Source organism: Sinocyclocheilus grahami, unplaced genomic scaffold (genome assembly GCF_001515645.1).
Source record: "Sinocyclocheilus grahami isolate Dianchi unplaced genomic scaffold, SAMN03320097.WGS_v1.1 scaffold475.1, whole genome shotgun sequence".
Classification (NCBI taxonomy): Eukaryota; Metazoa; Chordata; class Actinopteri; order Cypriniformes; family Cyprinidae; genus Sinocyclocheilus; species Sinocyclocheilus grahami.
The window spans coordinates 141,721-154,904 of NW_015505654.1; the positions used below are offsets into that span (position 1 = coordinate 141,721).

The 13,184-nt window shown below is 38.8% G+C and overlaps 1 protein-coding gene across 1 annotated transcript in view; it reads right to left on the bottom strand.

Annotated features, from left to right (window-relative positions):
* Positions 1 to 13,184, bottom strand: part of LOC107553567 (nuclear receptor corepressor 1-like) — a 125,538-nt gene that overhangs the window by 63,957 nt on the left and 48,397 nt on the right. The window contains exons 14-17 of the mRNA XM_016235837.1: positions 9,340 to 9,467; positions 5,943 to 6,133; positions 5,147 to 5,245; positions 3,185 to 3,247 (exon numbers count right to left, since the gene is read on the bottom strand). Coding sequence (XP_016091323.1) covers positions 3,185 to 3,247; positions 5,147 to 5,245; positions 5,943 to 6,133; positions 9,340 to 9,467 — 481 coding nt within the window. The remainder of the gene's footprint in view (positions 1 to 3,184; positions 3,248 to 5,146; positions 5,246 to 5,942; positions 6,134 to 9,339; positions 9,468 to 13,184) is intronic.

Below are 13,184 nucleotides of genomic sequence, written 5' to 3' on the forward strand. Positions count from 1 at the left end.
GCGTCTGTGAAGTGGAGCAGGACAACGTCCCACCAGTCCTTGTTTAAGACTCTCATCAACAGACGACTGGCTTTGGGTGCAGGAAGGGGCACTTTTACTGCTTTATAAAGTAAGCAGCACTGCACAACAGCTCATGTGCTGCTCGTCGCCTAATTAGGACCCGAAGTAGATAAATATTAAGTGTGCTTTTTAAAACAGTATGCGACAACAGTGGGAAACTCATATAGTGTGCGCATGTCAAAAGAGTAAATCCGACCAGAAGCTTGTGACATATAAACGTGCATATCAACCCGATCACTTTATTTACACTCTAAAAAATGCTGGGTTAAATACAACCCAGTGCTGGGTAAAATAGGGACAAACCCAGCAACTGGGCTGTTTTGACCCAGCGGTTTGGTTAAATGTTTAACCCAACCTTCTGGGTAGTAACCCAACTGCTGGGTCAAAACAACCCAATTGCTGGGTTTGTCCCTATTTTACCCAGCACTGGGTTGTATTTAACCCAGCATTTTTTAGAGTGTAGCGTTCATGTAAACACTACGTTCGGATTCGTCAATCAGAATGAATTCATTCCGATGGAAGCAAAAATTGTCCATGTAAACGTACCTACTGATGGCTCACCAGAGGTCTGTGCAAAATATACAGGGAGAAACACACACAACTATATGTTGGTTCCTCAGTAGACTGAACTTCCCCTCTACTAAAGAGAGGACATTTGTGTGTGAATGATTCTGTGAGTGCTTTTTTATTAATATAAACCCCTCCTACACTTACATTTCTTTATCAGTCAATATAGTAGGGATGGGCATTTTTCAAAAATAGTGTTTGAATATTTGGGCTCATAAAAAAATTAATATTCAAATATTTGTTTATTTAAATGACATTTAAGTTTTTGTCACCATTTCTGAACAAGCTTATTATTAGGTATTATACACAACAATGTTCTACAACAACGTTACGTTATCTCAAGGTTTTCTTTTAGTTGAAAACAAAACAAAAAAACCAAGGCAAGCTGCAGAGCAACAGGAAAAATAAAGCAGACAGTGCCAATTACAGTAAAGAACCTACATACACTCGAGTCGGCCTATGTTTATCATGTTTATTTTGTCTCACATCATGTTAATGTTGAGAAAAACAATAATATCCACATGAAAGTTGGCTCCTCAGTCCGATAACAATAAGAACACGCACCCACACAGACGTTCCAGGGACAAAGGTGATAACGAGACAAAGATAACGGTGTGCTAAGCAAAGTTTCTTACAGTGCTTTGTGTTTTCTGTTCTTAAAGCACTCTCCCTCGAGGACACTTAAAGGAAGCATATGTCTCAAGATCATCAGATAAGCTCTCTTCTCGGCTCACTCTGGGTACAGCTGCGCTTACCTGCAGTCATGAATGCAGTGATGGACAGCTGTCTTTCCTCAGTCGACTGGTGTTTGGATTTCATGTGATTTCTCATTGTGGTGGTGGTATTATGATAACTCAGTTTCAATGAATCATTTTGATCAAAGTAATTCCAAACTTTGTGAGGCACACGACGACATTCTGTGATCAAATACAATCGCTTTGTTAACATGCTCCTCAGCGCGACCCAGTGCATTTACTTATAACTTTTAGTTTGCACGCTTAGGATTTATCATGGATTCCATGCATTTACAGCCAGCAAAGCAAAACAGTAAAATTTGAAGTGTTTTCAGCTTTCGAATAATAATTACATATTGAATATTCGCCTATTTGTGTACACCACTACAATATTCATGTGTGTAAATGTTCTTAATGCAAAAACATAAGTGTGCCTTCATCTTAGGATATGCATCTCTAAGAATTTCAAATGTTACATATAAATAATAAATAGTCTACACTATAATATGAATCCATAATGACCAGGTCTCAGAAGGGTTGACGACAAATTCACAAAAACTGCTCACAAAAGTGGTGGTGGTGATCCACTAACTAAGAACATTAAGCAGATTTTTACTGTCCTCCTTTCCAGGCTGTTAAGATCATGTCCAAGTCACATTTCACCAATAAAACTAAATCTAAATTAATTTCAATTTTGAATGAAACGCATATTAGGACGTAATAAAAAAAATACATATTACTGCAATGCAAAGAAATAACACTATATTACTAATTTGCAAATATGAATAAAATACTGTAATTTTTTAAAAAGTATTTTAGCAAATCAAAATTAAAAGGAGATTCACTGTAGAATAATTAGTACCTTAGTTCTATTTCATGTTTTGACCACAAATACCACACCTGTAATGATGGAAATGCTCAAGTAAAATGTGCAGATGAACATGGCTGATTGAGGAAGTGCACAACTCATCTATGTTTGATAAACAATGCAATGAATTTAAAAAGTTTAATAAATTTGAATCAGTAAAATACAGACTTGAATGGACAATTTAAAATAGTAAAATTGCTAATTAATTCACAAATTTTACAAATTTTAGTAGAGATTTCTTCAGGATTCTTTGATGAAAAATAAGTTCAAAAGAACTGCATTTTAAAAAAATTGAAATTATAACATTATAACTGCAAGATTATAAATGTCTTTAATACTTTTGATCAAATTAATGGTAGGGTAGGCGATTTTGGAGAGGCTAGCGATAGCAAACTAGCTTTCAAAGCAAGAGCCCACCTTCCCTGCATAATCACTCTGCAAAGCAAGAATTTTGTGAACAATGTGCTGAATTGTCATGAAATAATGCCATAGTACAAAAAAAGTGTAATGGTCCAAGAACAAGGCTTCAGTTTCTTGTACCTTATATAATTACTTTTTCTTCCCTTTTGATTTTGAGGTGACATGTGTTCATGTATTCCGCGAGATTCACTAAACAAGCCCATTAAACTTTCAACTCAAAACATTTGCCCTCCACACTATTTCTGTCATTCTTTCACATGGGGTGAGTGGTTGTCTTGTAAAGGTTATAGTGTGTCAAACAGTCACTTCAGTTTCTTCTGTGCAGTCCTAATCTACTACAAAGAGGATGCTCACAAGCGCAACCCACAAACCCATGCAAAACCACCAAGACATGAAGGAAGTAGAGCAAAAGTGAGGTGAAAAGTGTGTGTGTGTGTGTGTGTGTGTGGGTGAAAATGAGATCAGACAGAGCCAATTGAGAACCAGAGAAGGAGAGGGGGTGGGGGAGGGAGATGAAGTAAAAGTCAAGCAGTACCTTTTTTGGCGATCTCCATCTCCTCCTCTGTCCAGCGAGACGTCTCTCCAGCTTCAACTGCGCCTGTAGCGACACACACCGGCAGCGTCAGTGAGGGAAAACTCAAGCAGCGCTATACGACACGGCTCATCTCACACCCTCCCTCTCTATCTGTTTACACTCGGGCGCTGCGGAGACCTCCACCCTCCTCAAGACCTTCCCTCCCTCCCTCAGTCTCCAAACGCTTTCTGTCCTTTGCCCCGTTTATTGCTTTCCCTCCATGGCGCTTACTGGACTCAACTAGGCAGTCTCGCCTCTCTCTTTCTCCTGTCTCTCTCTTTCATGCTCGGTCTCTAGGAGAGTCCAGTCAGCTGATCTCAAGCAGACAGTGTAGGAGTGCAGAAGCACCTCCCTTCTGGGTCTAAGACCAACACACACTCTCACCCATATCATTAGGCAGTCTGTCTCATAACAGTAGCCGAGCTAAAGCGAGCAGCGCAACAACCCCTCCCTACATAATTTCCACTCAAACTACAGCAAGAGCAAAAGAGAGAGAAAGACAGCACGGTAGAGAAAGACAGCCTGTGCTCTCCTCTCCCGCCCGCTCTGAGGGTCTCCTTGAAATTGACTAAACACTAAGACAGATTTAGCACAGTGTGAACCTCTGACATTTATGCGAGAGTGCGAGTGTGTGTCCTGCAGTGTTTGGATGACTTCGATGTCTCCGCTAAAACTCTTCAAATAAATGTCTCTTTGGTGACCCACTAGATGCTGTTTACGTTACCCCGTGACCCCTGAGTGTGTGCGTGTTACGTTTATATGCTCATACTCCACTGCTTCGTCATGTTGATGGCGGTTTAGACATTGAATTGGTGCATTATGGCTCTTGAGCGCCTGTTTAAAATTTTAAACCCACTTTAAAGACAGAGAATGACAAGATAAAAATCAAGCACGGACACAAACTTTATTAGGCCAGACGGGCAGACTCTCTTCGGGCCCACGAGGGCTAGAGGTTTAATAGCTTTACTGGTCCATCAGATCATTATACAGAGGACAGAGGTCAGACTGGAGACTCCATCGTGAAACAGAAGGAATGACAAAACACAATCGGTGACTAAACTTCAGTACGGCGCGCTAATCAGCTATAATTTCTGACGTGGACGCAGCCTGCATTCAGGGGCAAATGTAATTAACAATTTTTACTGAGCTATGAGGTCTCTTAATTCGTTTTAAAGTGGCACCAAAAGCTAAATGAAACAATCAGGCCGTTCTTTCATTCCCCTTTTCGCTCTAATCAAACTCCTCCTGAGACTCGCCACGTTTACCTGCCTCTCATTATTGTCTCCATGGCGATCCCTCCACTCGCTGTTACCACGGCAACACAAACTCAGAGACCTCGAGTCTGGCGTTGGGTGGCAGGAAGAAGAGAGGGATTTGGAGATAGGAAAGAATGGACAAACAATCTCACAGAGAGAGAGAGAGAGAGAGAGAGAGAGAGAGAGAGAGATGGAGCAAAAGAGCAACAAAAAAAGGCGAAGGGAGGGAACCAACGAGTGCAAAAGGAATAAACAATAAAATGAAGAGAAACACTCTATATATCTTAACAGTGAAAAACAGAAGAGAAATAATTCTGAAGAGATGCTGTTTCATGAGCCTCAGGGATCAAATCCACTGTGTTTCTGTACAGCAGCCTTTCTATCACAACAGCAACTGAATCAAACCCCACAAACAACACGTACACCATGCTGCGGTCAGAGAGAGCAGCGAACTAGGTGACTTTCAGGCTGTGTAACGAGGTCACAGAGGAACAGCTCACACTCACACTTCCACAGACTGACCACACGATCAGCAGAAAAACATCACAGAGCCACAGCGATGCACCTTTTTGAGAGGTGACAAAGTGAGTGAGTGTGTTGATGCGAGAAGCTATTTGAACAGAAAGAGAGAGGGAAAGTATGTGGGGGAAAAAAAGACAGCGCTTACCTCGTGTCTCTGCACTGGCTGCAGGAGAGGGTTTCGCAGGCTCTCGTGCTGGTTTCTGCACTGGCTCAGGTTTAGAGGGGGGTGTGGGCTCTGGCAGAACTAAGCAACAGAATAAACCATCAGGACTTGGGCTCAGTTGTGCTTGTGTGCCCAAGTATTAGGAAGTCGGATGCATTATTAGCAAATCAGCTTGGACTGATCATTAAAAAAAACAACACCACATCACTAGTTCTCAGGTGTTCCCTGATTTCAGTTTTGTGTAATTGTGTAAATGTGAAACTGTTTGACTGAATGAAAAAGAGTTAAGTCTTTACAATAAGGTAAGATTTAAAAAAAAATATTTTTCTTAAGATTTTTTTCTGCTAGTTGGTTAGGCCAGTAACTCATTTTTCTTTGTACATGTTTACTGGCTCCATTTGTTACTTATTTTATGTGCGTCATAAAGAAAAATTTATTTTTATTTTTCATTTAACGTTCACTTTCTTTTATAATTAGGTTTTTGATTGGCAAAAATGGCTAAAAAGTGACAGTAAAGACTGTCAGAAAAAATTTCCATTAAAAAGAAAACACTCTTTTTTTGGACTTTCTATTCAAAAATTAACACAAATATTAAGCAGCACAGCTGTTTTTATATAAACATATTTTAAATGAATGACAATAATATTCAATGTACCACATCAAACCAAATGTTTAAGTTTGCAAGGCATAAAAACACATGGTCAACAAATGTAGGATGACAACGCAGCACTGGCCAGAGAGAGCAAGTAACAGTTGCGCATGGGCATTTGGGTGTTACCTGGTTCAGGTGGCGGTGGAGGTGGTTCCTCTGCAACCACAGATGCAGCCTCATTATTGGCCATGGAGCGGGTGGTGATGCGGCCCTTACGGCGGCCCTGGCTGTTGGCGGTCTTTCGGCCGCGTGGCGTGCTCTGCTCCTTACCCTCTTCCTCCTCTCCCTCACACTTCTCTTTATCTTTACTGATGTCCCTGTGGGGGCAAAGACAAGGAATAAAGACTCTCCTCTGCACTGAACTCTATTCAGCTACATCTATTCAGATGGTCAGGGTGAGCAGAACTCAAGAGTTACAAAAGCAGACACTGTGCGAATTTCTCCTCTGCTATGATGTATTAGTCTTTTGGAGTTTATCACAGTTTCCATAACAGGAGCTCACACAGATTTCAAAACCACTTCTGTACCATTTTTTTGTATTCACAGAAGAGTAAAACCCCCCAGTTTTTTCATGATTTATTCTACTTTTTGTTGAATTCCTGGTAGTGACATAATAGGTCCCGAGTAAAGCACACCGTCTCCTCCAAACCAAATGAGTTAATGAGGCTAATCTTAAGCCCCTGTTACAATAAGGCTCACCTCACAGAAAACAGATAATCTTGCCTACTTTAAACTACTGCACACTCATTGAGAGAGCAACAAAACATATATACGCTATCTATTATTCGGGTGGTTTAAGTGAAAAGATCCTTTCAAACTTTTAAAAAATTTTGAAAACACTGCAATTTCGAGACTGAATCCGGTATCATACCAACAAAACAATAACTGTGCTGTTGTCGCTCCCAAATTTTCAGTGTGGATGTGGCCTTTGAGATCTCACAGTGGAGTTGGAGAAAAAGGGCGAGGCCAGTTCATTACTAGGGGTGTAAATCGGAAGGTTCGTCACGATACGATACGATATCGATTCTCATACCCAGCGATACGATATTTGCCGATACCTCAAAAAGTTCTACGATACGATTACGATTCGATACAGGAGTATATCGATCGATATATCGATATTATATACCCATTTTAAACAACCATCTACATTTTTATTAACTCACAAATGCAACCAAAATATATAACATTAACATTTATCTGACATTTTCACATTCTGTACCTCAATTGGGACATTCACAACAAAAAAAATAGGCCTACACTTTTTTTTTTTTTTTTTAAAAAAAAAAAATTAAAAATCAAAAAACTATTCTGGCTGCTACTATGGGCTCAGTGCTAAAAATCAAATAATCAAATTACAAGCAATAGCAGAATATAAATACAAAGACACAAGTACAATAAACAGTGCTTTTCAGGTTTTTCAGCTGATTACAGAAATGTAATAATCAAATGTAAAATAAGTGCATAGTCTTCAATGTATAAATTAAATATAGATTAATCATTTTTTATGTTACAAAGGTTATTTAGTCAGGAGCAGTGAGCACTTGTATTTTTTGTCAGCATTAGATTTATTATTAGTTTGCTTTCACTTTAAGAATGAAAGCACGGATTTTATATATACTGATACACATGCCTTTCCTTTCTCAACTGTTTACATTAAGACATATGCCTAACCGACTGTGTTTACTAGGACATTCACCAAAACGCGCATTTTGAAGTAATTTTGTCTGTATTTATTCATCCATGCATAAAAAAGCGGAAGAGATCTCAATTTAGTATTCGCTCGGTGTAGACGCGGCTGTCTGTGTGCGTGTGCAGAAAACTTCTCACAGCGTGCGACTGTTCCGCAAACAATCCCGAGCGTATTTTCTGCTCACCTTGTGCCTTCGGGCAGTCCTTATATGGAGTCCTGATACGCGAGTTTGAACGAGAATGCACGCTTGTCGGTAATGCTTAGACAGGCATTATGTGAAAATGTGGACAGTGCCAAAATAAAGGTGTCTATTTATACTACAGATATCGATATTTTACACATGGCATCGATGCATCGTATCGTCAGACATCGTATCGATGTATCGATTAGGGATGCAACGATTATAGATTTTGTTGGTATGATTATTGTCTGAGGAATAATCACGGTTTTACGATTATGGCGATTATTATGCATTTATTCATTTCCCAACATTACTAATGTATAAAATCACATGAACACTTTTTAGATATTAAAGTGTTATTTATTGCTGGCTTTGAAAGAGAAATAACACATTAACCAACAATACAACACAAAATAATAATAAACAAAAGACAAACAAAAGTCCATCTCTCCCATTGGAATTAAAAAAGGTGACCTCTGCTCTGTAAACATCCATGACAGTATTTCTCTTTTGAAAATAACAAATGGAAATAGACAATAATTAATAATAATAATTTATGCATTTAGCAGACGCTTTTATCCAAAGCGACTTACAGTGCATTCAGGCTATACATTACCAGTATGTGTGTTCCCTAGGAATAGAACCCACGACCTTTTGCGCTGCTAACGCAATGCTCTACCACTGAGCCACGGGAACATAAAAAATACTTTTTTTTCCCCACTGTATATCACAAAAGTATTTAGTGTTTTCAGTTTGTACATTCTTTCCATTTCTTTAGAACCTGGGGTAGAGAATTTGGAAACATGGTGAAAAAAATTCTTGTTGGTTTTTACTTATGAATAATACTACAACAGGGATAGTAAGTAACAAAGTTAATGAAGTAGCCTATTATTAATATACGACTAATATTAACTTTATTTGTCCCACAGGGGAAACTGTTACTAGTGATGGAAATAAACTGAAATATTGTAATCAACTGTCATCCATACGCATTCATTTTAATAATCTTTATAATAATTCATATGACTTTACATGTGACCTGAGAAAATCATGTCTATCATTTTGGTTTGTGAGATCGGAGATCGCGCTGCGCACATGTACAAACATTCAGGAGGACACAAACTTCTTGAGAATGCTGCCCCGTGACTTTTATTAATAAAATAGATTAAATAGCCTACTGGAGTGGCATTAAGACGCAGGTAGGTTAATTCACACAGGCAACTGTCACCTCTCGCTCTCTCTCTCGAATAATTAATTAATTCAAATAAATGTGATCTTACCACACTATTTCATCTCTTTCTGATCTGAAGCGGGCAGAATGCGGAGCTAATGATCTTGTAGCTTCGCGTCAGGTGGTTCTTGCCTTCACGTCGTGCATTAAAATCGTTCAATGTACAGCTAGCTGTGCCTTGTACCTTATGTATTCGCTCTTTAGCAGCAGTTTTTTACAGCAATATTTAAATGACACCCGGCAGGGCTCTACGCCCTTTACAATTAATTAACCGTGACGTTTTAAAGCGCGGTTAATGGCGAAACCGGTTAATCGCTGCATCCCTAGTATCGATCCATATCGATGAATCGTTACACCCCTATTCATTACACCTATCTAAGGAAAATGGTAGAAAAAAAAGAAAACACATGGAACTTACTTTGAGTCCTCTTTTTCATCTTTCTCCTCCTCTTCCTTCTCCTCGTCCTCTTTCTTCTCTGATTTCTCCGATTTGTCCTCTTCGTTCTTGTCGTCTGCCTTGTCTTCCTGTGAAGATCGCGTTATCTGCTTTAAAAGGAAAAGAACCACAATAAAAGCGGCATTTAGACAGCTGACCTTTTTAAGAGCACATACCTGTGACCAGGTTCTCATCACAGGAATAACCAGCAATTCACCTTAAATTGTGTCAGCCCAGCTATGAAGCAAAGGAATGCTTATGTACCATCAAACACCAAATGGACAATATGATGAAACATGATTCTAACAAATATTTCATCTTCAGGCCTACTTTCCTAAAAAGGAAAGTAAAAAAGCGTTGCAATTCTATCATTTCTCATATGACCTGACAACAGAAAGTTAAAAGACGAATCTGAATAATGGAGTCACCTTCACTGTGCAAAATAGTTGATACTGAATAACTAGAACAAAGTAACCTGGCTGGACTACCTCAAAAAAAAAAAAAAAGGAGTTTATCTTGAGCTTAGAAAGTTCTTAAAAATGTAGCTTTCCATGCTCAAATGGTGCTATTTTTTTTTTTGCCTTTCGAAAACGTATCTAATCTTCAGTGTGACGATGAGCACAGAACTCTTAAGATCTAATGCATATGACACAAACACAGAATATGGGTCAAAGGTTAAAAACGCATGATTGACGTGACTGGAATGGCCAAACAGTATTTCAAAGGAGGCCAGACATCTAAACATGCGCAGCATACAGTGAACATGTGATGAACACCAGGACATAGATGTCACCAACAAACAGAAAGGACCAAGAAGAGGGTGGAAAATATGAACAGAGAAGCAGATGATCAAGTGAGAGAAAAGCTAAACAAAGCAAGTACTGGCCAATCAGAACAAAGTCGTGTAGGTGGTGCTCACATGAACAGAGACCTAGGAAACACAATCCACACGCACAAAACACAATGACCCCAATGTTTTACGCTGTAAGTTTAAAGAGTGTCTTTCTCATAACAGCATAATTCAGGAGTAAAACCCATCTGTTTCCAATGTTCATGAACATGCATAAAGAAACATGTACCACAGATCTGAATTTCCAGATTTGGGCTCTTTGTATCTGTAGTCACACAATTGATACAATAAATGCGGGTCAATTACATGCACTACCGTTCAAAAATTTGGGGTCGGGTAAGATTTTTTCCATTTCAGAATTCAGAATTCAGGAATTAAAAACATGTTCATTATAGAAGAGATGTATTCAAGTCACTGTATGCATGAATAGCATTTTTCATATACTTTAATAAATTAATTTGATAAAGAAAAGTGTGATGTGATGTGACCCATATTTATCCAACAGGTGCAAACAACATTATACAGCATCAATAAAGTTGATTCTGTACTGTAGAACATCTGGAGGGTAGCAGAGTCAGTGCAGAAACTGAGAGATTTCAGGCTTCTTAAGGTTTAGAGAAATCAAATTTAATTTATCAAGATGTTTTACATGCCTTTAAACTTTTAAAACAATCTTAGCTTTACGAGAAAAAAATTATTAAATTAAAATAAACTATTAGGAAATTAGGTTTGCAATTTGAGTTTACTTGACAGCCTTCCAAACATGAGATCTTGTTATTAAAGGGTTAGTTCACCCAGAAATGAAAATTAGTCCATAAATTACTCACCCTCAAGTCATCCTAGGTGTATATGACTTTCTTCTTTCAAAAACGGCCGTGTATATTACACACAAACACAAATGAAAATTGTGTGCAGATCATGTCATAAGAATAAATTCTTGACTATATTCAGACTGCCATTTACTTAGCTTGGAAACTTTGTCAAGGAGTTTTCTACATTTCACTGTTCGCCATTGTGATAGAGACCACAAAACTGATCTCACTTCAGTTTAAAGCCAGACAGCAAACCGAAATGCATGCTCTAAATCATTCCTGCTCTAGACTGAATCAGTCAGAGTTCCTGTCTGGTTACTGCTGATCGATCGCTGTCTCTCCTTTACATTTAATAAAAAATAAATAAATAAATAAATTAAAAAAAGAAACATTTCACACACATTCACTCATCACATCCCTTCAGGCCTACTTTCCTAAAAAGGAAAGTAAAAAAGCGTTGCAATTCTATCATTTCTCATATGACCTGACAACAGAAAGTTAAAAGACGAATCTGAATAATGGAGTCACCTTCACTGTGCAAAATAGTTGATACTGAATAACTAGAACAAAGTAACCTGGCTGGACTACCTCAAAAAAAAAAAAAAAGGAGTTTATCTTGAGCTTAGAAAGTTCTTAAAAATGTAGCTTTCCATGCTCAAATGGTGCTATTTTTTTTTTTGCCTTTCGAAAACGTATCTAATCTTCAGTGTGACGATGAGCACAGAACTCTTAAGATCTAATGCATATGACAAAAAGCGCCCATCCATAAAAATAAAAAAAAAGTGTCTCACATGGCTGCGGGGGTGGACAAAGGCCTCCTGTAGCGAATCGAAAATATTTAAAACGTAATAATCAATTTAATCTAGCTTGTGCTTACTGTTGTACATGGAGGCAGCTCCGGGCTGATGACGTAAGACATCGGCGTTGTGCCGCTCAGAAGTGACGAACACGGAAGCGCAGGGGAGAGATCAAAACAAAACAACGGTTACTTATTAGAAGTACAAAACGAGGATTTGTAAAGAAGAATGTCGGAGGATTTCGTTATAAGCCAAGAGGAGACTGGTTTTCCTTTGCCAAAGTAAGGAAACTTTGCTTCCTTTGATCCTGTTAACAAACGTTGGTTTTCACGAGACTCACACAACGCTGAACTCATACGTCATGCTCCCGGAGCTGCTTCCGTGTAGGACTGTTGGCGCAAGCTACATTAAAGTGATTATTACGTTTTGAATATGGATATTTTTCTTACAAAAACGCATCGATTCACTACAGGAGGCCTTTGTTCACCCCCCGGAGCCGTGTGAGACACTTTTTCTTTATGGATGAGCAGTTTTTATTTAACTTCTTTTGGACTGATGCATGCAACACCCGCTGAGTGGCATTAAACAGCTTGAAAGATCAAAGACAATTTTTTATATAACTCCGCCTGGATTCGTCTGAAAGAAGAAAGTCATATACACCTTGGATGAATTGAGGGTAAGTAATTTATGGGATAATTTTCATTTTTGGGTGAATTAACCCTTTAAGGCCAAAGTATACTTGAGTTTTGTGAACTAACGTTATCAGCATATGCAAAGCAGGTGACTTTATAGTTTTTACAAATAGGAAAGGAGCTGGGTCAGTTTCTCAGTTTCTCAAAATGTAGGTTACACATAAAAACCAATGTAAACAAAGCAAAATTATCAAACTAAATATTTAGGTTTCTAACGTGAACATAGCCACTGTCTAGTGCAGCGTTTCACATGCAGGCCAAGAGTCAGACAACTAAGTGAAAATGTGTTTAAATGTAAGTAATCGTAAAAAAAAAAAAAAAAGTACGGTCTCCTTTAGACTAACATTAGTCTAAGTGCAGAACTGCAGTTGGTGGAGAGGGTCTTTTTTCCTTCGGTTTGAAGAGGAAGCCAGTGTGCTAATGGCCCAAGGTTCTTTATCATGGTTGCTGGCGCGGACAGAGGAACTGGAGCCCCTCCTCCTGCTTGGTCAGTTCCACGAAAGAGAAGCAAAGCACTGGAACAAGCAGGGCTCAGCCAACACAAACAAGCTGCGCAGCTGCCAGATGGGACCAAAAAAAAAACAACATGTCAGAACCTCTGCCACGGAGACGTGGAGAACAAATAAGGGGGAAGGAAGGGACACCGAGATAATTCAGGTCAAAACAAAAATAAAAA